Genomic DNA, 22,129 nt, shown 5'->3' with positions numbered 1-22,129 from the left:
TCTCAGTTCTTTTCTAGAAAGGACATTTTAGTAATTTCACAAGATAATAATATAATGAGAATCACAAGCAAGATAAATCATCATTTCCTTGCATTTCAAAATCTGTCAAGGTAATACTGTCTCATGTCCACAGAACTTTCTATAGAAAATCTCAATTTACTAATCTGTTCTCTCTAAGGTCTACAGAGATAGCTAGCTAGCTAAAAGCTGAAGTGCTTGTACAGCTCTGGATCTCACCAGCAACTGGAAAGTTGAACATATTATCTGACTTTTCTAATCTAATTGGGAAGCTGCAGACACAGGAATAAATTTGCCCTAAATACCAATAAAGACCAGAACTGAGGACCAGGTCTTCAGTCCTGATTGAAGATCTGAGGAAATTGAAATCAGCATATTGTGACAACCATTTATTCTACAAGAACAATGTTTTCCGTTCTTTTCATAATTAATTTGAACATGGTTACAATGGATTACAAATAAACTTGCAAAACAGGTTTAGAGAAAGGTGTCTGATTTGGGGCAACTACTAGACAAAGGAAATATAATTGAAGTGCAATTGACTAAAATTTTGATCTCTCGCACTCTTTACTTAAAAAGCAAGATGCAGAAACCATCTTCCATTTTGTGGCTGTATTACACCATGACTCTTTCATAGTTAATTTTAGACTTGAGTTTGAATTCCATGAAAAGCTCCGTTTGGCTGAAAAAGAGAGCGTAACCAGTGATTATAATCACATCCTCATCACATCCCCATGCCTGATCAACTCCCTGCTTGCAGATAGACAATTTCTGTCTTTTCCCATATGCTGCCTGTTATAACTGCTGGGAACACTTTCTGCTGTCAGACCTTTCTGCTGCAGAGGTTCTTGTGAACCTTCTGGAAGAGCACACTCCAAGTTCCCCCACACTGTGCCTGTGATTGTGTCTGCATTGCAGCGGGACTCTGGTTAGCAGTTACTGCACATTGTGCTCTTATTTCCTGCAAATAAGAGAATACCATGGCATAATGAGTTAATTAGCTTGAATGTATGCCTTATTCAGTAATCATTTTCAAGGCATTTTGTTAAAAGGGAGGTGGTCTTTAATGTCATGCTTCACCTGTACTCTGATAAAAACTGAAATCTCTCAAAGTTAGTTGTTATTCAAAAGCAGCTGAAACTGTCACGATACTTACTAAAAAGACCTAGTCTCTAAAGTTCTTAGTCCTGATATATCATTTAACAAAAAGATGCAAATGCTTTCTTTCTTTCTGGAAGATAAGGAGAGGGAACATTATAAAGCATTAAAGCTTTTAATTTTAGATCTGCTGGTCTATGTAATAGCTCCAACCTGGTACTTTTTGAAGATGTAATAAAAGCTGGGGGAAAGGGGTCTCATGAGAAATACCAACATAAAATGGCAGGGAAAGAAAAATCTATTCAATCTCACTTAGATTAACAAAAAAGATGACAAGTTTTAATTGGTATAGCTTATTCAGGCACTCAGAATTGTGGAAGTGATCTAATGTATAACTGAGAGCACACAGAGGTTAAAGGAACAGGTGAATCCCATTTATGAGATGCTGTTTTGCTGGGAAGTATTAGAGGCTATCACAAACAAGAGCTCTTCATCAGAGGTTTGCTTTTGTACTTAAGGTTGTGTCCAAATTTAAAGGGCTGTAATCCTTACAACATCACACTTCTGTTATTGAACACATTCCAAATTTGGCATAATGATCTCTGTGGGAGGATTCTACTTTTTACAAAGCTTTACAAAGAAGTGAACTCCTTTAAGTTCTACTCAAGTAGAACTATTTTATAGACAGTCACTGATGAACTGAACACTATTTCCTCATCTTGTCAGTTAGCTTTACCAAATACTTAACCTCCTTTTAAAACTACATGCATTTCACAAAATCATAGAATCAATGAGGTTGGAAAAGACCTCCGAGATCATTGAATCCAACCTATGACCACCATGTCAACCAGACCATGGCTGTCAGTGCCATGTCCAGTCTTTGCTTAAACACTTCCAGGGAAGATGATTCCATGGAATCTTGGGCAGGCTATTCCACTGTTTAACAACCCTTTCTGTGAAGAAATTCCTCCTACTGTCCAAATTAAAACTCCCCTGGTAAAGCTTAAGACAGTCCTCTCATCCTGTCATTGGCTGCATGCTAGAAGAGGCCGACCCCCCTGGCTACACCCTCCTCTCAGGGGGCTGTAAGCAGTGAGGTGCCCCCTGAGCTGCCTCTTCTCCAGGCTGAACACCCCCAGCTCCCTCAGCCGCTCCTCACAGGACTTGTGCTCCAGACCCTTCCCCAGCTCCGTTGCCCTTCTCTGGACACGCTCCAGCCCCTCAATGTCCTTTTTGTAGTGAGGGGCCCAGAACTGGACACAGCTCTTGACCTGTGGCCTCACCAGCGCCAAGTACAGGGGGACAGTCACTGCTCCTGCTGGCCACACCATTGCTGGTACAGGCCAGGATGCCCTTGGCCTTCTTGGCCCCCTGGGCACAGCTGGCTCATGTTCTGCTGCTGTCACCAGAACCCCCAGGTCCTTTTCCACTGGGCACCTTCCCAGCCACTCTGTCCCCTGCTTGTGGCACTGCCTGGGGTTGCTGTGACCCAAGGGCAGCACTCAGCACTTGGCCTTGTTAAACCTCATTCTGTTGGTCTCAGCCCATTGATCCAGCCAGTCCAGATCCCCTGCAGAGACTTCCTGCCCTCCAGCAGATCGACAATGCCACCCAACTTGGTGTTGTCCATGAATTTACTGGGGGTGCCCTCAATCCCCTTATCCAGATCGTCACTAAAGATCCTGAACAGGACTGGGCCAGGTGAACACCAGGAGTGCATGTGAAGTAGGCAGAACACGCACAGAGGGCCAGGTATGTCACAATAACAACCAAGCACAGCACCCTTAACCATTGCTCCAGCTTCAAACCCATGAGGTACACTTTGAAAGCATCTTCCTTTTGGGTCAGGAGACAAAGCTGAAATGAACTAAAGATGGTGCATTCCCAAGGAAGCAGAACAGCAGTGTGCATAGTTAGAGAAATACAATGTACTTGAGAACTGTTCAGGGGACTTACCAAAGAACTTCCTGGTATTTTTATCATTGTGCTGGAACTGAGGCTATGAAATATAGGTATTTCTCAGGAATCTTTTCTTCTGCTTAGAGAGTAAGGCTTATACAAAGGCATGCATATACAGCTCATCTGTATGGCATATGACTCTGTAAACAGTATAGTGTCAACATCAGGAGTATTTAAGTAGTTAAAAGTATTTTTGCACATTTCTTGTTTTGCATATAAAAATTTAAAAGCTAAACCAGAAATGATTCTTACTAATGCCAAAATCTAGACACCATCAAATGTATTCTACACAGTATCCTGTAAAATGAGTTCAGTAAACTGTAGTGTAGAAATCTGCAGGAGAGTGTTTTCCACCTCAGTTACAGCCACAATCTAGTAGCCCCTCCAAAAAATAACAAAGTAAATTCCAGTTTCTGATGAATGCTGTATTGACCCTGTGCCTCAGAATGAAGTTACCAACAACTTACTTGGAGCCAGAGAGATATGCTGGTATCTGTCAAGTACCAAATCTAAAAGGCAAGAGCAGGATTTTGATCAACAGAGGTTACTCCTGGCTGTAGGACAGCATCTCTCCCTTGACATCATGCTGTGGGAAGGCTGAGCTACACAGGTGAAGAAGCAGCCATCCCAGTCCCATACAACCTTCCCCCAGCCCTTACTTTTCTGCTGGCACCAACATCTTTATTACCAGTCTATGATGGCCCCAACTGTCTCTTTGAGCATGTAAGTACCACTTGCTGTACAACCAGAGTTGAAAGTCCTTGAAGGCACAAAGGAGTGGCTCAGCTGTGAGGAAGAACAGCAATAGGGAAAGGCAAGTTTAGGAACACAGATGAGGAAGGAGAGGGACTCACCAACCAATCAATCAACAATCAATCAACAATCATTAACCAGCTGATGGCAGGACTTGTTCACTATGTGTCCGTGATCTCTTACTTGGAAGTTGCTTTCTTTGAGTTGTAGAACGGTGTCATATCACAGCCCAGTTTCAACCATCAAGAAGTTATTCACAGTAGTCTCCATTTTTTTTTTTGCTTATATTCTACCTCATGACTCCACTCCATGCCTCAACAATTCTGACCCTCTCCCTGGCCTCACCACCCACACATTTCAAGTAACTCTTGACTGCTAACTTCTCAGTGACTCACTGCCAGGTCATCTTATTCACTGTATGTTCAGCTATTTCATCTCAAGGCACCAGCTTCACATAAAAATATTTTATAGAACTCCACCAGGGCTACTTTAAAAATAGCAGGGGTGACTGATAGTTTTAGGTTCCTCCAACATGATTAGACATGCTGTCTTTACTCAACAGAAGTGTCACAGTTAAAGGACCGGACTGCTGTAGTTGTCTGTCTTATGAAGGTTCACAGGCTTCTGCCTCTTCTCCAACCTCTGCACCTTCCTCATCCTCCTTGCTATTTGTCTGAGCCTTTTGCAGAAGTCTGGGTCCTGCCAAGCCAATAACCAGGGCTCCAATTGGAGCAGTGATCAAGATAGCCAAGAAAGCTACTGTCAGTACATCCATTCCATACTTTTCCAGTTGTTCATCTTGATGTTGTCTTGCTGTATCCAGGGCAAGAGAACCTATTGCAGCCTGCAGAGAAGAAAACATTGCTGAGATGGAGCAAGAAGTAATCTTTAGCACTGAACGAGGAAAAAACGGAACCTATCATTAGTCAACATTTCACATAAATTTGACATTTTTAGTACATTCAACCCATTTGTTTCTAGGCTGTACATAGCAAAGTAAACATTATATTATACCTATGAGAACAATTTTCACTTGACTATGCTTGGAATTTCCTAAGCTAATGAGTTTATCTGTGTGGTTTCCTCCTGTGAAGAACATTGCTTAGCTGCCATTTTATCCACATTTCTGGAGAATATGTGATTAATTAAACTGGCCAGTGTATTGTGTATTGCAGTTGTGAAAAGGCCACACTTGGAGAATTACTCTGACACTCTGACAATAGTCAACTAGTGGCAGCTTCTGAAAATTCAATTCACTGATAATGTAAGAAGCCTTGCCTGTTTTGATTATTAACTTTAGTTTGCAAGTAATCATGCTATTGAGGCAAAGTCTAAATTACTTGTCAATCACTGAAATAAAGGAGCAGGAGGAATGCAGCTAACCAGAGCCATCTCTATTAATATGGCTCTTAATATCTCTCCTTACCAAAATAATCACAAACTGAAACCCATTCTGAGTTCTGATGTGACTGTCCTTGCAGACACGTCATGTGTAAGAGGTTAAAGTATTTTACCTTTGTGAGGTCTCAGAATCTGTATGTGAAGGCACAATAATCAGCAATGGCTGAGAAATAATTAAATTTTCTGTGGTGTATGTACAATTCAGTGTCATTATAATGAGTAAACCTAGGATGCAAGCAAAATACCTGCACACAGAAAGTTCTCCAGACACTTTTCAAGCAGTTAGAGTGCTTTAGAGTATGAACAGTCAATATTCTATATTCTGCTGTCATTGAGCCTGAATCTTTCCCTGCTTACTGCTATGCTAGTTACAGGGAGCTTTGCCAAGGAAAATAGATTTAGCCTGGAATGAAAGTTGTGCTGGATTGTTTACCTGGACAGTGGCTTTGGGAATCCATGCCAGTGAGACAAATATCTTCTCCTTGAAATTAAACCCAGCAAAAGACACCATCAGGAATGTTGCTATGATTCGCACAAGTAGGGCAATGCCTAATATAGCAACACAGAGCCCTGCAACAGACAAACACTTCTCAGTACTTTTGTGCATAGGTGCTTCTTTTTGCCCTTTTTTTTTTGTCAATGATCTTACCAACAGTTTCAGGCCTAAGAGATGTAATCGATACTTCTGCTCCAATTAAACCAAAAAGAAAAGGCTGAAAGATATTCCATGCAACTGCCACAATTTTTTCTATTTCCCTCTGCAATAAAAACAAAACTAATCTGTAAATTCACAAAAAGATGGCCAAACAGACACAACAATTCAGTAATCATAGGACAAAGTGAAAATGTTTCATAAAGATTGTCCAGAAGTGCTCCTCTTTCTTTGACCAAATACTACAACATTCAATATCAGTTGCACACCTTTTGAAGGTCAGACTGAGTCTAGCTGTCCTAATAAATAAATGTTTGATGTTTTGACAGGAGAAATAAAAAGCATTGGTGTTTGAACAGTAACAGAGTAGCTTGCAGACGAGAGAAGGAAAATAAGCGTTGTTGATTTTCAGTATTTAAAAAGATGTAATTTCAACAGCTTTGCCATGAAGTTTCTGAGCCTTTGGGAACTGCATGCCTAAACATGTTCTTCCATTTGTAGCCAAGCAGAGTCAAGACTCTCCCAAGTTTCAGTCATGACCTAACTCTGTTTGCTGCACTCACTTGGAGGCCTCTCTCCATGTCAGCAGAAGCAAAGTCAGTCTGAGCAAGTCTGAAATCACATAGCAGCTACAAGTGCTGAACTTTCCACTGCAATAGAGTGTATAAAGGCAAAACCATCTTTTCTCCTCATGTTTGAGGCTTTACACAATCTTCCTAAAACAACTCCTGACAGGGTAAACAGGAATCTTCCACTTACATGACAAGGTACACACAGTGTATCAAATAGCACTTGTCTTTTAATTAAGTGGGTTCTACGATAGAAAATGAACCTTCAGGCAGGAGTGTGTGGCAAATATAAGTGCAGTGCTCTGTCACTTAATAATCAATCCAGGGCCTAGACATGTCCCATCCTTGGTATTCTCTTAGGGACTGATTCTGCAACATGTCTTGCTCTTCTGTCAAGGAATGGTAGGTTACAGTACCACAAAAACTTCTGTAACCTTGAAGAAAATGAGGTGGAAATATATATAAATGTTTTTTGCCTCATTTCTCCTTGTCATTTCACCCTTTTCAGTTCTGGCAAAATAAAACAAATTTTTTTTAAAAGCCCCCCAAAATCCCCTCTTTATGGATTTCAGCCTATTTATTGCCCATCTGACTGTTCCAGGAATAGGTTCCATGTTCATTGTTCTCTGTAGACAGTGTTTGTTAAGTGCCTTCCACCATGGACTGCACAGTGGGAGGCAGTGGACTTTGAGAAGCTCAGTACAAAAACCTTGGTAACATACTGAGTACACAGACACCTCTAGCTTTATCTGAGAAAAAAAAAAGAGCTAAGGCATTAGACATCAATATATTTAAAGCCATGAAGCTTAATTCACAGATCAAAATAATTTAAACTGAGCCTTTATAGACTGCATATACTCTTTTAAGGTCCTTCCTCCTGAAATGGTTTAAAAGCTTTTCAGGAGACAGCTTTATCAGTTGTAATGTCCTTAGCTAGTTAAGACCCAAGAAGAGTTTTTCATCCTTTAAAATTGGACAATCTTAGTTTCTTTTCATTGTTACAACAAACCTTGGTATCTTTGTAAAGTCATGGTCAAGATGGGGATAATAACATGGACTGTAGTATATCTAACCCCCTATCCTTTTTCTTCCCCTTCTTCTACTGAATGTCACAAAGCTGTAGTTGTGGACAGAGAAAGATGTCCTCAAAACATTAAATGTAGATGGTACCAAGCAAAAGAGGCAGTCAGACATAGCAAGGTACAGAAAAGCAGTGAGGCAGCAGCAGTAAGATGAAGTAGGCTAGTACCTAGGAGAAAGTGACTAGAAAGCAGTCTTTTGTATGGCCTTGTATCATCATTTATTGTGTGCACCCTGCTCTCTAAGTTATCCTAACTACACTGGCTAGGATTTGGGAAAGATGAGAGAGGATAGTTAATCACTGCTTTTCATTTCACCTCCTCCAAACCACAGAATACCCTCAGGGTATTCAGGCCATGTCCACAACTGCATCCTGGACACCCATTTGTAAACTTCACCATAAAGTGACTGTGTACAGATACTCACAGAGCTGAGAATTGAAGCTTTGGATTGCTACTGTCAAATGTCTTCACAACTAAGTCTCCTTCATATGCTTTAAGATGTCTAAGAAAAGCTGAGCATTTCTCAATTCTCAATCTGTGTTGGCATACATATTGCTCTACTGACATACATACTTTCTGGCCTGGGAAAAACTAAAGACTTCCTAAACAAATTTGGAATGTGCTGCTTGGTTTGGTTGGGTTTTATTTTGCTTGTTTGTTTTAAAGCTGTACACCCTCTAACGCTTCACAAATATACCATTACCACTTCTGCAGAAATTTAAGCTCCTGTCAGGCTGTACATTCACCAGACTTTGGATAAGATATGTTTGTTATGTAAACATTCACCTTTTCATCAGACCATCCCACACCTGCAACAAAAGCTAAGACTAATGTGCAAAGCCCTCCTGATCCAGGGAAGCCAAAGTGTATACTGCCAAAAACAGCAAACATGGACAGTCCAAGTACAAAATATGATCTCTTCCATGCCAAAGATGCCTGCAGTGAAGGAAAGAGACAAACAAAAAAGTTAATTTCTTTCAGAAATGGGGGGAAAAGTTACACTCCTGTTAATTTTGCAAACAAGAACTTGAAAATTAAAAATTTATAATTTTGAAGGAATCAAAGCTTCCAAGTGAGACTTGAACTGCTCAGTTGGATTGAGGATTTTTTTCAGACATTAATTCCTAAGAATACAAATTTTTAAAATGTGTTTTTTTTCCCTCTACCTATCCAAATTCTTATTGCCACTAGGCTATTTTTATCACAAGGAACATGATGCTCTGTTCTAGCAGCTCTGCCTCAATTCTGTAGTAGGAGGATTTTCTACCTGTGTAGTCAAGTCTTACAACAGTTTATCCAAGGAAAGGTGAAATCTTTGCCACCAGATGTTTTTAAGGACAAGTCAAACATTTGCCAGGAATAATCTAGTTTTATTTCATTCAGTCCCACAGCAGACAGTTATCTGCCATTGTTCCTAATTTCTATCCATTTAGCTCTTGTATCACACTTCTTACATTATTTAATAAGAAAATTTGATGCCACTGAGGGCAATAGATGCTCTGAATACTGACTTTGATAGTCCAGAGCGTATTTGCATTCTTCCACAATTTTCTGTTCATTTAATTACGCCTTGATAGAAAATTAATTTACCACTTTCTATAAATGTAATTTTTATGGAAAGTAATACCTTACAATTAGTACTAAGGATATGATCAATCACTTAAAACCTCTAATACATCTGCTTTATTAGTTTTTAATCTTAGCCTACTGGATACATCTTAAAGAAGTAAATGTGTTCTGCATCAATCTAATAAATTATTATTTTACTGTCTCAAATGGGTATCAGAGCCTTCCTCCATTTCTACTACCTTCAATGAGAGCATCAAGAGGATGGTGAGCTGGATTCCAAACTTCCATCAGGAAGGACTATGAGATCATACATTATTATTGGTGAAGTAAATAAGTAATCACCTTTAAAACACATCCTCACTTGATAGGTTAGCAATCTGGAAGCAGCTAGCACTGTAAAAAGCTTTCCCCAAAGCCAGCTTCACAGGAAGCTTGGAAACCAATAACTAAAGAAAATAATCCCTTAGCAAAGGATCACTTGACTGTATTTTTTTTTTAAACTAGGTTTTTACCTGATCATGGCTTGGGAAGTATCGAATAAACATTCCCAGAACTCCCCCAGCTGCTATGCCAACAGTGACCTCCAGCACTCCACGGAGCACGTTGTACAGAGTAGAACCTATTTTGCAAAGGAAAACATGTTCAGTAGCCATCCACAGACCCTCACTCAAACCATCCTGTACACCTATGAGGGTAATACCAGGACAGTGTCTGCCTTAAATTACTTGGGGCAAAGGAGTTCAGGGGGGAACCTATGGGCCTGAAGGAACTGGATGGTGCAACTTCCTTTCTCTGAAAGCTCATGCCAAGAAAGTGTGCAAGAGAAGCCATAGAAAGAGCCACTGCCAAATCCAGTGAAATTTCCAAGCATTATGTTGTGCACGCAGGGCCCAGACTTGGTAGCTAAGGGAGCAGTCAGGGAAAAAATGTTCTCTGAAAGTTATTGTGACCCACAACTCAAAGCTGACACTGTTACACTAACTCTTGAACATGGGTAATTTCCATCTCAGTATTTAAGGATATACATGAATTTTATAACAAGATGCCATTAAGTTACAAACCAGTCAGCCATACCAGACCACACATTCTCCAAAATATCACTGTTCTGCATTTCATCATGTACAAATTAACCAGCATACCAGAAGAGAAAGCCATCCCAAGGCAAGTGTTGAAGCCTGTGATAGCCAGAATGTCATCAATGCTGCCAGCTGCCATTAGCAAAGTTGGGACACCTTTCTCCACCCCATATCCCCCAGCTTGTAAGATCAGCATGGAGGGAACCACCACAGCAGGGGAGACTGCACCTAGAACAAAACTGAAAACACATAGGTTCAGCATCTCAAAAAGAAAGCACTGAACTAAAAAAACTTCAAAATGTTCTGACCTTAATTCTTTTGACGTATAAATAAGTATACCTTTATGTAAAGCATTTTCCTGACCCTTCCCCTCTAATTATAAGCAGGGATATCTCTATGCACATCTGCACTCAGCTCTCACTTTCTGCCCAACTCAGTAACATTAAAAGTAAAGGGCTTCACAGACTAAATCTGGAGTCTACACTGCAGGCCAGTTGTGCTCCCTGATAGACACCTTGATTGTCCCATCTGGAAACCTTGTCTAGACATGCTTATGACAGAGTAGCCCAGTTCCTTCTCATAAAATTCAGCGTGTGTCAGAGTTCACCTATCTTGTTCTAGTGTATGGGTCTGGCCCAAGTCCACCAATTTAGATAATAGGGCTAGATGGAAAAGGTCTTCTCTTCAAGGATGTTACTCTAGAATGTACTATGCCATATCCTTATCCTTGACTTGCGACAGGAAGGCTGTCCTACGTGCATCTCTCTGTGTGGAATTTCTGAATTCCAGTATGAAGACTCTCCAAACTGTGGTATAATTTTCTGTCCCTAAAAGCCTCCTTTGTTGTGGTTCAAGACTCAAAAGGATTGCACCATCCTTCTTTCTTCAAGTGCTCAGGTCACAAACACAGAAGAGTAATGATGCAAGTACTCCTCCGCAGCCTGAAAATATGACCTTTATGTAGGCCACAGAGCCAGACATAAAAGGTAGGCAGAAGACCAGAGGGGCTGAGCACAGCCTCCCAAATGGCACTGAACTGAGGTGTCTGCTTGGCACAGAGAACCATCCACAGCTGGATCATTGGGCTGCAGCCTGGAAACCGGCACTTTTGTCTTACAGGAGAAAAGGCAGTACATTACCCTAATATAAATCCCCATTGCCATGGCAAATGCAGGAACAAGTAGGCAAGGACAGCAGCTGTGCCTGTTTCTGAGAGGCATGGTCCGAAAGCAAGCCGTAAACAGACAGCTTTGAGCTTCTTAAGAGCCTGCAATCATACAGGCACAATAGTGTCAGTACCCTTGGCTTCACAGAGAGGAAAAACGTTTGCAATCTGATATGGCTTGTTAAAGAATCCTGTCTGAGCTGCAAATAGGACATGACATGGCCTAAACTAGAGATAAGCCCAAGCCCAGCTAGATTTGGATATAAAATTTCAAGTGTGGCAGTGAATCTAGGTTTGGTAAGGTTCCTGAATGTCACGGGAAGGAGTAACAGAAAATTCTGTTTGGCTTCTTGTCATTTGCTCCATCCATAAAAGATTTTACTGTAATCTCAGAAGTTGCATGAGCACCTCCAAAAATTGCCCCAAAATCTATGAACAAATCATGAAAAGTTGCAGGACTATGTTGACTTGACACAAGGAGCCAAGCATCTTTCAGTTGTCTGTCTCTCACTTGATATTCAGATATTAAGCTCCTTTTGCTTAAGCAACTTAAAAAATTTTTTTTCTAAATTGGCATAATTGCACAATTTGCTTCTAAGAGCTGTCTTTAATATTTAGTCACAAACATGAGCCTGCTAGGACAGGTCCCTAATTTTGACATGAAATTAAAAAAAAAAAAAAAAAAAAAAAAAAAATTAAAAATCAGTGAGCTCCCTTTTTACCAGTCCAGTTTATTCCAGCATAATCAGGACTGAGAAGAGAAACTGACTTCTTTGTCTTCAGAGTTTCCATTACATGAGGAACAATTGTAACTGCATCAAAGCATTACCACACACAGAGTCCAAGTGACAGTTTTCTTACCACATGGAAGAAAAAGGAGTCAAAAATTAAGTTCCCTCAGCTTTGCTGAGTTGTTATGACTAGAAAGAAATGCAGCCTCACAGAACTGGGCATCCAAGCTGTGTCAACAACACACAGTTCATGCTCCTACAAGCCTCAACGTCTTGGAAAATAAGATTATGATAATATAGGAAAACAGGTATTTTCCAATATTAACAAAACCTTATTTTCCTAAGTAACTGTAGCATTGGCAACTCTGTAGTTTTTCTTGGTTAAGAGAAATCAGTTTAGATGTTCTAAACTATCCATACTTTATCTAAGTTTTATATAAACTTTGAGTGGTTCCTTCAACAGGGAGGGGCCAGTATGGTACAGCTTTAATTCAGCCAGCTCATTTTGAATAAGCAAAACCTTGCCTTCATCAATTTATGAAGTATCATGTTTCTTAGGGTGCAGAGACTACTTTTTGTTCACAGGACTGCTACAGGCTTCATTGTGATGAAAATCATTGTTTCAGTAGTGCAGCAGGATTCATCTTTGCAATTAGCATATTTGCATTAAAATGGCAATGATTAAAAAAAAGTTAAAGTCACACAGGGCTTACATTTTTTTGATTGGTTGGGATTTTTGGATTTCTGGCCACACAAAAACATTCCCTTTCAAGGACTGAGGATCCCTTGCATTGTTTCAAATTTTCAGTATAAACTAACAGGGAGTTTGTCAGGGAGCGTAAACTCTTCCTGACAGACCGTGACAGTGCACACATCCTCAATATGTTCCACTTACAAAATTCAGGAAATTAAAATAATCATAAAATCTTTTTTTTTCAGGTTTTTTTTTGCTTGCTTGCCTACTGTACAAATCCAGCTGCCAATATTAACATACATATAATCATACAACAGAAATTATGCTTTCTGTAATGATCTAATATGCAGATGCTCCAAGACTGAGCAGTTCAATATTCTTAATGGAACCAATTATTCAATTTTTTTTGATTGCTGTTATATAGTGTACCACACACAAATGGCTGGTGCCATACCTTTGGATCCAGGCCGAGTCCTGCTCGGGTCAAGATAATGGAAAGAGCAATATTCCTCAGTGCTGCAGACCAGCGTAGGTTTATCTGGACAAAGTCACTGATGAACGGGGTATTTTTGATTAAGAAACCAGCAAGTAGCATCCCTTAAGTCAAAACAAATAAGCTCCTGTCAAATGAATTTTATTGCACAAGAAAAGCTTGCAGAGCACTCTTAAAAATAGACACCATATCATGTTTTTATGAGAGAAAAAGAAACAATTTGTATTCTGAGTTATTAGCCATGTTTTAACAATGGGACTGAGGCATGAGAAGTGATAAACACATTTAAAGCAGTGAAAGTGGCCTCAGAACACAGCCAGTCACCAATAAATAAATCAGCAGGATGCTGATACACAGCTTTAGTTGGAGCCAAAAGAACTCGGCTCTGTTTACCAGGTGCAGGTCACACTTACAAGCAAAGACACCTCTGCATTCTTAGAGATTTTTTCTTGTTAGCTTGTTTAAATACAAAAATAGGAAGATGATCTAATATTGTGTGTTTATCTCAGAAGCTGGGAATCATCTTAGGTGTAAGAAATGCAGGTATCACAGGAACCATAATGCTGCAATCATTAGGAAATATAATCTAAACCAGCTAATCATGGACTAACTTAAACATTTTAAAGTGCTCTGGCAATGAGACTCTTACACAAAAAAGGGGCAAAAAAGGGAAGGGAAATCAGAAACTTTGTTTTATCCTCTATTTGAGCTACTTGTAAGACACAACATTTTACAAATACTATTAAAACTGTCCAAGCAGAGACTTCCTGAAAGGCTATTGAAGCCATAGCTCTGGAAGGATATGGAAAAGTACTGGAAAAGTTGAATTTAAATATGGACCTACAGAGGATTCATTGTGAGTCCTGATGATTCAAAGATACATTTTTGTGGCATAATTTTATATTAGTCATGTTTAGAAACAGGAAACTAAAAAAAGACAAAAAGTAAACAAATTACTGTGTTCAGGTTGGCCCCAGCTCAGTGTGAGCCTTGACTGTGAACTTGATTTGTCACAGAACACTCTAAACTTTCAGACATTGTCCTTTCTACCACCTCTCAGAAAAACAGTATCATCATTAATTTGTGGGACCTCATGACAATTATATGAGGCTGGCACTGTGATCACATGCTCTTTGCAACATTTAGAGCTACCCTGATCTCGGAATCTACTTAACAAAGCAAAAAATCTCCACCTCAAAGGATATCTCAACTGATTTGCTCTGTGCTTCTTGCTGCAGAAACCTCTCTGCAACATGCACCCAAAATATATTATGTGGCTGTTTCAGTACCAATTTCACTCCTTTATTCCTGAGAGGCTCACAACAAGGTGCTTAAATGCTCAGGCAGCCACCTTACACTCTACTAGATCTTAGCAAAAGTGGGTTATAGGCATGTAAGAGCACGTGGTTTGTATTTTAAATGCAAAATCAGAATATTCACAGACATTGCCTGTCTTGTCTTCTGAGTCATAGATTTCTCCAGTTTTCCTCAAAGACTGGGGATCAGAACAATGAACTCTGTCCTAAACAACTCAAGAGACATGTGCTGTCATGCTGAAGTTTCTGTTGTCCAGTATTACCTGTCTGACAAGCAGTTTAAGTGTTCAACTCATAGCTTTTAGATACAGATGTAATTAAAAACTCCCAAACAAACAGAGCCCAAATGGTCAGAAATACTTTTATTTGTTTAAGAGGGGTGTTTACTTAGAAAGGGCAGACTCCCTGCGTGTGACATTCCATGTTCATACTGCAGGCAATGCATGCCATATGCAAAACCTCCCTCCCTCTCATTTGAATTTTTTTTCCTCTGGTGAAATTAGGCAGCACAAGAGCACACAGGCTGCCTGGACAGAGCCGTGTGTGGATCTCCTGTGTGAGGCACAACGCCAGCAGTGCAGGCTGCAGTCACACCTGGCCACTGCAGGCCCACCCTGCCGAGGAGTTTTACTGTCTGTCAGCAGCTTTACTCATTCCTGCACTAAAGATAGCAAGGGGACAGCATACAGCTGGTAAGAAGAACCTGGAGCTTCATTGCCAGCTTCACTGACATCACAGCACTTCAAAATATTGTACTCATCTAAGCAACTATAAAACCTCCTCTAGGAAACAAACCAGAAAGGATTTTAAAGATGTCAGAATTAACATTATTTTCATCTTCCATTTCTATTTTGCATTTCTATGTAAGATAAAATAGGATGCTGATGTGAAAAAAAAAGTTATGATTGAATCAGAATAACTCTCTGCAGAAGAATTATTCCTTGTTGTAATTTTATTTTCTCAGGTTTTAATTATCTTGAGATAAAGGAAGGAGAAGAAAGAAATCCTTTGGACTTCCAGTAGTAGGGAATTGCTGTAACGTTTTCTTTGGAAAACATTTTTGTTATGTGAGCTACTAAAGAAATAGCAGTAATTTTTCAAAGAGATTACTATTTCAGTGTAAGATGATGTCTGGATTAAGATTCCTCTTTGGTAAACTTAAAACCCAAATTTTAAGTAACCGTGACAGAAGGACAGTAAACTTTGAGTCTGTAGGCAAACAGCTCTCTGACCCACATAGAATTAAGAAGGCATTAGCTAATTTCACCTGAGCCAGTCTGAACAATTTTGCACCTTTCCAGAGAGGACCAGAAAAAGTAATTTGGAAAAGCTACAGATTTTGAATGTGACACAGCTTATTTGTTCCCAATCCAAACACATCTACCCATACAGATACTACTTGACGGTTTAAACAACACAAAATATGCAGGAAGAAAAGAAGGAAGGATATCTTACCCAGAAGAGCAGGGAGAGGGGGTAGTGTTCGTATTTTAATGAATCCAAAAATTTTACCTCCAATGACAGCAAAGAAGTAAAGAAACAGAATTCCAAAGAGATTTCCACCTGGGAGACACTCAGCCCCAGTTATGGACCAAACCACAGCCCAAACCAGGACTACAAAGGCAACTGGAACAAAACAAAAAATAATTAATATTTAATAATCTCTCAACAACAACTGTACTGCTGGATCACATTTTTTTTCTATTGAAGAAAAAGGTTAGCTATGACATTTTAGAAATGAAATTACTTACCTTAAAAAATAATTATAATGCAGTTAATCTTTGATGGTCCCTAGACTGATGTTCTTATTTTATAGATGCTAAAATATTTTAAAATTGCTAACAGGAACATCATTAAATATCAAAATAAATTTAGTGAACCTTGGTCTGCTGTGAAAAGCACTTCACAGGTTCCAAACTCACAGCAAAGACTTTCACTAATTTATCTTGTATTTGCTTATTTTCCATCAGCTATTTCAGAACCACAGTAAAATCTACTGTTGAACAGCCTGGCATATCTTTGAACTGATGAATGCAGCTCCAGTCTAATTTTTAAAAGAACTGAAGCACAATTTTTTGGCTGAATGGGTTTGTGCAGTACATTGTTATCCCTGGGAAAAAAAATGGTGAAGAGGGTCATGTCTCTGGACATCTGGAGTACAAGTACTTCCCTTGATACAGCCATCAAAGCAGGATAATACAGAGGGGGAAAAATCCTGAAAAATATTATGAGAACAGTGTGTGAAAATATTATGAAGCATGTGAAAACATTATGCTCTTTCAAAGTTCACAAATCTGTTCCAACAGTTGCCCAATGAGAACAGGCATACATGCATGTAAAACAGAAGACTGAAGGAGAAGGAAAAAAATGTGTTGAATAAATGTCCTGCATTTTCAGATTGGAGTTTTCTTAATCTTACTTGAAGGTGATAGGTGGCAAAGGAAGACCATTAGATTTCCAAATATAAAAGCCTAAGAATTCCAAGTGGCTGTGGAAGCAATCAAAGACACATGAAATGTCTTTTGTTAGGAAAAATATTAAATAGTTGGCTAGCCAGGCATGTCTTTTGGGAGCTTTCAGTTTAGGACAAATTCTAAGCAAAATAGATCAGTTTGCCTTGTAGTGAGGACTCTTGGCTTTGCAAGCTTGTGGTACTAAGGACAAACTATCAAGACAAAAATTAGGAGGTCTTCTGATAAAAATAGTTTGCAGTGCAAAAACATACCTACCATAGTAAATATATGAGACTGGAGAGACAAAAACTGTACATTCAAACCTTTGTTTCATCTTTTTTATTCCCTCTGGCTAAAACATTCAAGTAATGGTGTGATAAGTAAAACACAGCTACTTCCATTCATTATTTTTAAGGACAGTAGACAGATATCATCCCATTCAGAGAAACAAGTACTTCTCATTTTAATTAAACTCTGTCTCTCTTACCTACCATTTGTCACTGTTTGGGCCAGTAAACCCTGAGGAGGACAAACAAAGATTTCCCTGCATGTCCTTGCAGGAACTGAAGACCCTGCTGTTGGTTCTGGAGGTTGCTGAGTGCAGTGGTTCAAGAGAGCAGTTTCTTCTGTTTGTGCATTCCCATCAGTACCTTTGGCTCCTGCTGTTGGTCCCTGCTGAAGGCAAACAAGGAGACTCCCTCAGAAGTGGCACTGTATGTATTTGAAGTAGTGTGCACCACCTGAAGTCAGCTGAGATGCACTGGACCACAGGTGACCACATTAACTGAACAACCACTATAAGAATGTCCAGCTTTGATGTAATTTTTGCTACTTTTGGCCCTATGTTTTTGGGGTTTTTTTGCATGGCACCAAGAACTGCATGTGAGAAATTGCAGGACATTTGCCTTTTTATCTGCACCTGACAGGGCTCCTGTCCCAACAGATATAGCACCTGTGCAGTAACAATATTTGCATATTTGATGAAGAAACAATAATAGCAGGTCAGGCTCAGCTTGTCTTGTGTACAAAACTAAACACTTATTAATATTTTCTACAGTTTGATAAGGTTATGCTTCCAGACTGGATTTCACAGTAGAATGAATGATTTGCATCATTCCAGGAAGATGGTAGTTTTAATATAATTCCTAAATAACTACTGTTGCAAATCCTTGAACCAAAAAACAAAACAAAGATGAAAGAAATAGCACAGCTGGCCAGCACAAGCTTTACTCACATGATCCATTGCTGGAAGGCTCAAGCTCGTAAGTCAAAGTAGAGATGCAGAAATACTGTAACTGGAGTCATTCCTTGAAGCTGTTCTCTTATACTGGTACATCTACTTGTCCATATTTATAACCAAAGCACTTTTTGACCATTTTTGGATATGTCTCACTTAATTTTAGCATTATTTTCGACAACTTAATCATCTGCCTTCCTGTATGATTATTCATGTCAGCATATTGTCATACTGTAGACATGGAATTATGCTTATAATGTGGTTTGGCCCTTCTCCAGTAATAGTTCCACATTTCTGATTATTTTTCTGTCTCTTCCCTTTCTCTCTCTCTCTCTCTATATATATATATATATTATATTCCTTACTCAGAGTCATGAATGGAACATAAATCTCATGAGTTTTCAGCATGGAGCTACTCGTTTACCCCATGATTCTGTGATCACCATGTGCATAAGGATGTATCATATTGACATCTATATAAGATACACTCAATACTATATGCTTACTTTTAAGTGCCTTTTACATTAATAATTTTATTCTTAAAAAGGAAAAGGAGGGTTCTGTCTTACTAGAACGATACTTTAGGATCCTAGTTAATTACCTCACTTTGCTCATGCATGGGAATCATGCCATTTCTCTCACATACTGATGGTTCAGAATCTTCACTGTCATTTACATCTTCTCTTACCATTGTTGCAAACCTAAAGAAAGAAATAAAGGTGGAAAAGTTAAAGAGAAGCAAATAAACATTGTTTTCCAAATGGGTGACTTCTCAGTGGTGTCTTTTCCCCACAGGCCATGTGGAAAAATCCTCTCAGCCCACTTTCAGGTTTAATGGTTTTTGTGTCTCTCTGTATGCTGTACCTAAGAATAAGAGACAGAAACTAACTGAAGAACAGTATTAAGCTTAAAAATTCAAGCACAAGAAAAAAAAAAAACAAAAAAAAAAAAAACCCCAAACAAACAAAAAGACCAAAAAAAACCCCAAAACAAACACCACCAAAAAACCCCTGAGTTTTAGAATCACAGTTATCTATGATAACCCCTTAATTCCTTCTTAAAACTATGGCTGTAATCTTTATCTATTTATGCCCCCTTTCAGTACATAGTAAAGATTATTTGCTGTCAGCACCACTCAGCAGGACCATTCATTCTGTGTCACAGAATGTCCTGTGTACATGTCAGTGCAAGTGACATTTAATGAAGTTAGAACAACTACAGTGTCTAAAACTCTAAGAAGTTTCTAAAACTTGAGGAGGGGACACTTTTCCCCTAACTCAAACCTGATTGATCCAGGTTGATTTTCAGAGGAATTTTAACAATGTGTTTCTATTAGATGCTACTAGTTACAAACACACTGAGTATGTAAGAAAGTGAAAATGCCTGTTTGAATAAAGATCAGGACTTTTCACAGCTTGCAGCCTGATTAAACATGGCTCTTTTTTTACTCATTATATCCCATGGAGGTACTTCTCAGACTGGGAAGTAAGATCCACGTAATCTGTGGATAGTTATCATTGTATTTGCTCAATTCTAACTGGTCCCCTACTTGTCCCATAGATTCTAACAAGAGACATGGCAGTGTACTCTTTTGTATGTCAGATATTTTTTGGTGCACACATTTTTACTGTAGTTTCACAAGTGTGAGCCATCAAGGCGGGGGCAGCATATTTGTGGAGACAAGGCTTGATAGTGTTCTCTCTTACAGCAAAAGCTGATATATATTCTCCATCAGCTAAATCTATTTCAAGTCTTTTACACTGCTCTGGCCATACAAAACACCACTGAAGTTAAGCCAGAACTTCTGAGCCAAGAAATTCCTTTCTTGCTAGATGGTTGGAAGTAAGTCAGAGCTGATTCTCACAATTATCAAGCCTCGAGTTTAAAATGAAATATTTGATATGTGGGAGGGGCTGATACCATAAAAACAAGGGCCATTCTAACACCTATGAAGTTTTGTTTGAGCTGTTCTGATATGAAACTTGCCTGAGGCATGACCAAGGCACAGCAGAATACAGAGTTATAGGCAAACACTTTCAGTGTCCTATAAGTTAATAGTTTTGCTTTTTTCCCCTTTCCTATTTAAAGGTAAAGTGTTTATTTACTCAATTTTCAGTACTTTTCTGTATTTTTAATTAGTATTTGCTGAACCAAATAGTTGTGGTTTTAGTTTTTTTTTTAATGGCATCAGTGATACTTTTGGGTTTTTTCATTCTTTCATTGGGACTGGGAATCCACAAATGCCAAACCTCCTAACTGGAACAGAAAGTATCAGCAACCTACCAGTGCCTCCCTCCTTCCCTTCACTGACCACTTTTCCCAAGGTGGATCTATGTACTTAATTTTGCACTTGGTTTGTGTGCAAGCAAAGGACAGAAGGATATTGTTCTCCATCCAGCTTTGCACAAGCAACATCCCAGATCAGTCACGTAGCGGGTGATACAAAATTAATACTTCTAAGAATTAATTCATTAATTAATATTTCTGAGAATGTCAAGTCCACCTCGCCACAGCTTCAGCTCCTGAAAGTGCTGCTCACAGCAGTGTGGGACAGGCAGTATGGACTAAGCAGGGATATTGAATGTTCTGTTTAACAGGAATGGTTTCAGGGAATGAATAAGGAATCTAACAGTGCTGTCCTTACCTGGTTTGTGGCAGGTCTTCACTCTGTTGGCAGGATCAAGAACCTACTTCCAAGAACTGTCCTTTGGATCAACAGGACCAAAGTGAGTAGTTAGTGTACTTATGTCAGCATGGGTCTTTTGGAAGTTCACAGGTTTTGGGGTTTTTTGGGGGAGGAGGGTTTTGGTTTTTCAATTTCACCTTCCATGCCAACAAAAATCAGTGACTGAGAAATCACTGAGAGGAACTTATACCTCAGGGTTAAGGCCCATCCCATGGAAACCAGCCAGTAACAGACCCATTTTAGTACCTTCCTGTAAAATACACTTTTCTCGTTTTGAAAGCAGAAAGGTTTGCATATATCCTCTCGTTTCAGTTGTTTTTGAATGGGTAGTGAGGGAGCGCTGACTGACAGGCACAGCACTGCATGCCTATGGCGTGAGCTCTGCTGCCTCGGTGCCTCTCAGCGTTCCGCTTTGTACAGAAAGCCACGCAGACGGAATACCGCAAACACCACGCAGCAACCGGCAGAATAAACAACGATTAAAACACCCAAACCATCATTATTCACAAAAAGGCGCCAAGCAAACCCGGGAGCAGCCTCCTGCCTGCCACGCCCGCTCTCCGTTCCCACCCCTCCTGCTGCAGGGGATGGGAGGCAACGCGACCCGAGGGGCCCAAAGCTCACCTGCGGCACGGCGGGGCCGCCAGCCAGGGACCCGCTCCCCGCGCGGGGACAGCCCGCTGATGGCTCCGGCTTCTCCTCCCTCGCTGTGCTGCTGCTGCTGCTGCTGGAGCACCAGGCCCGCCTCCGCAGCCACGGCCCCGCCAGGCCGGCAGCTGCGGCCGGGGTGCCGCGCAGGGCTCCCGCAGGCCTCGCTGGGGGGCACCGCGGGAAGCGCGACAGGAGACGGGCCCTGGTCCGAGCTGTCCGGTGGTGGGAGCGATGGAGCAGACCTGAGCCCATCCAAGGCTCTGGATGCCCGTCAGGGCACCCAGGAGGAAGATTTTTGTCTCTTTCGTAGCCAGTCGCCCATGAGATTCACTGCATGCAGTATGCACGAAAAAGACTTTCTGTGCTGCCTTTCCCATGGCTCTGGGATGCCACACGCAATCCTTCAATCCAGGCTACAGCACTGGAGGACTTGGAGATTTAGTGCAAGCAAAGGGTAAGGAGCTAATGCTGGTTCTGCTGACAAAATGCCCTGGCACAGGCAGGAGAATTAAAAAACAAACCCAAC

The 22,129-nt window shown here is 40.1% G+C and overlaps 1 protein-coding gene across 4 annotated transcripts; it reads right to left on the bottom strand.

The window, feature by feature from the left end:
• Positions 1-392: 392 nt before the first annotated feature.
• On the bottom strand, positions 393-22,129 carry LOC100222552 (sodium/hydrogen exchanger 9B2). 4 transcript variants are annotated; one of them, XM_030271653.4, is made up of 13 exons: positions 21,577-21,715; positions 20,911-20,971; positions 18,868-18,967; positions 17,521-17,704; positions 16,032-16,202; positions 13,222-13,364; positions 11,317-11,444; positions 10,241-10,416; positions 9,614-9,720; positions 8,319-8,468; positions 5,879-5,987; positions 5,663-5,799; positions 4,278-4,672 (listed from the first exon to the last, which is right to left on the bottom strand). In XM_030271653.4, exons 3-13 carry the CDS (start codon positions 18,955-18,957, stop codon positions 4,433-4,435), a joined length of 1,635 nt encoding a protein of 544 aa, XP_030127513.4. In that variant the 5' UTR covers positions 18,958-18,967; positions 20,911-20,971; positions 21,577-21,715; the 3' UTR covers positions 4,278-4,432. The 4 variants fall into 4 exon arrangements, with proteins under 4 accessions (XP_030127514.4, XP_030127513.4, XP_072784651.1 ...); XM_030271654.4 differs by lacking the exon at positions 20,911-20,971 and having other exon boundaries at positions 393-4,672; positions 21,577-22,129; XM_072928550.1 differs by lacking the exon at positions 20,911-20,971 and having other exon boundaries at positions 17,521-17,701; positions 21,577-22,129.

This window comes from Taeniopygia guttata, chromosome 4 (assembly GCF_048771995.1).
Source record: "Taeniopygia guttata chromosome 4, bTaeGut7.mat, whole genome shotgun sequence".
In the NCBI taxonomy this organism is placed as follows: domain Eukaryota; kingdom Metazoa; phylum Chordata; class Aves; order Passeriformes; family Estrildidae; genus Taeniopygia; species Taeniopygia guttata.
This window is presented reverse-complemented; position numbering and strand designations above follow the sequence as displayed.

Excerpts from the sequence above, each read along its gene's own strand:
- LOC100222552 (XM_030271654.4), bottom strand. The coding sequence starts at position 21,980 with ATGGGAAAGGCAGCACAGAAAGTCTTTTTCGTGCATACTGCATGCAGT. Across the intron at positions 10,417-11,316 it reads CAATGGGGATTTATATTAGG|TTTTGTTCTAGGTGCAGTCT; the intron begins GTAATGTACTGC and ends ATGTGTTTTCAG. Across the intron at positions 5,988-8,318 it reads TGGGATGGTCTGATGAAAAG|AGGGAAATAGAAAAAATTGT; the intron begins GTGAATGTTTAC and ends TTTTTATTGCAG.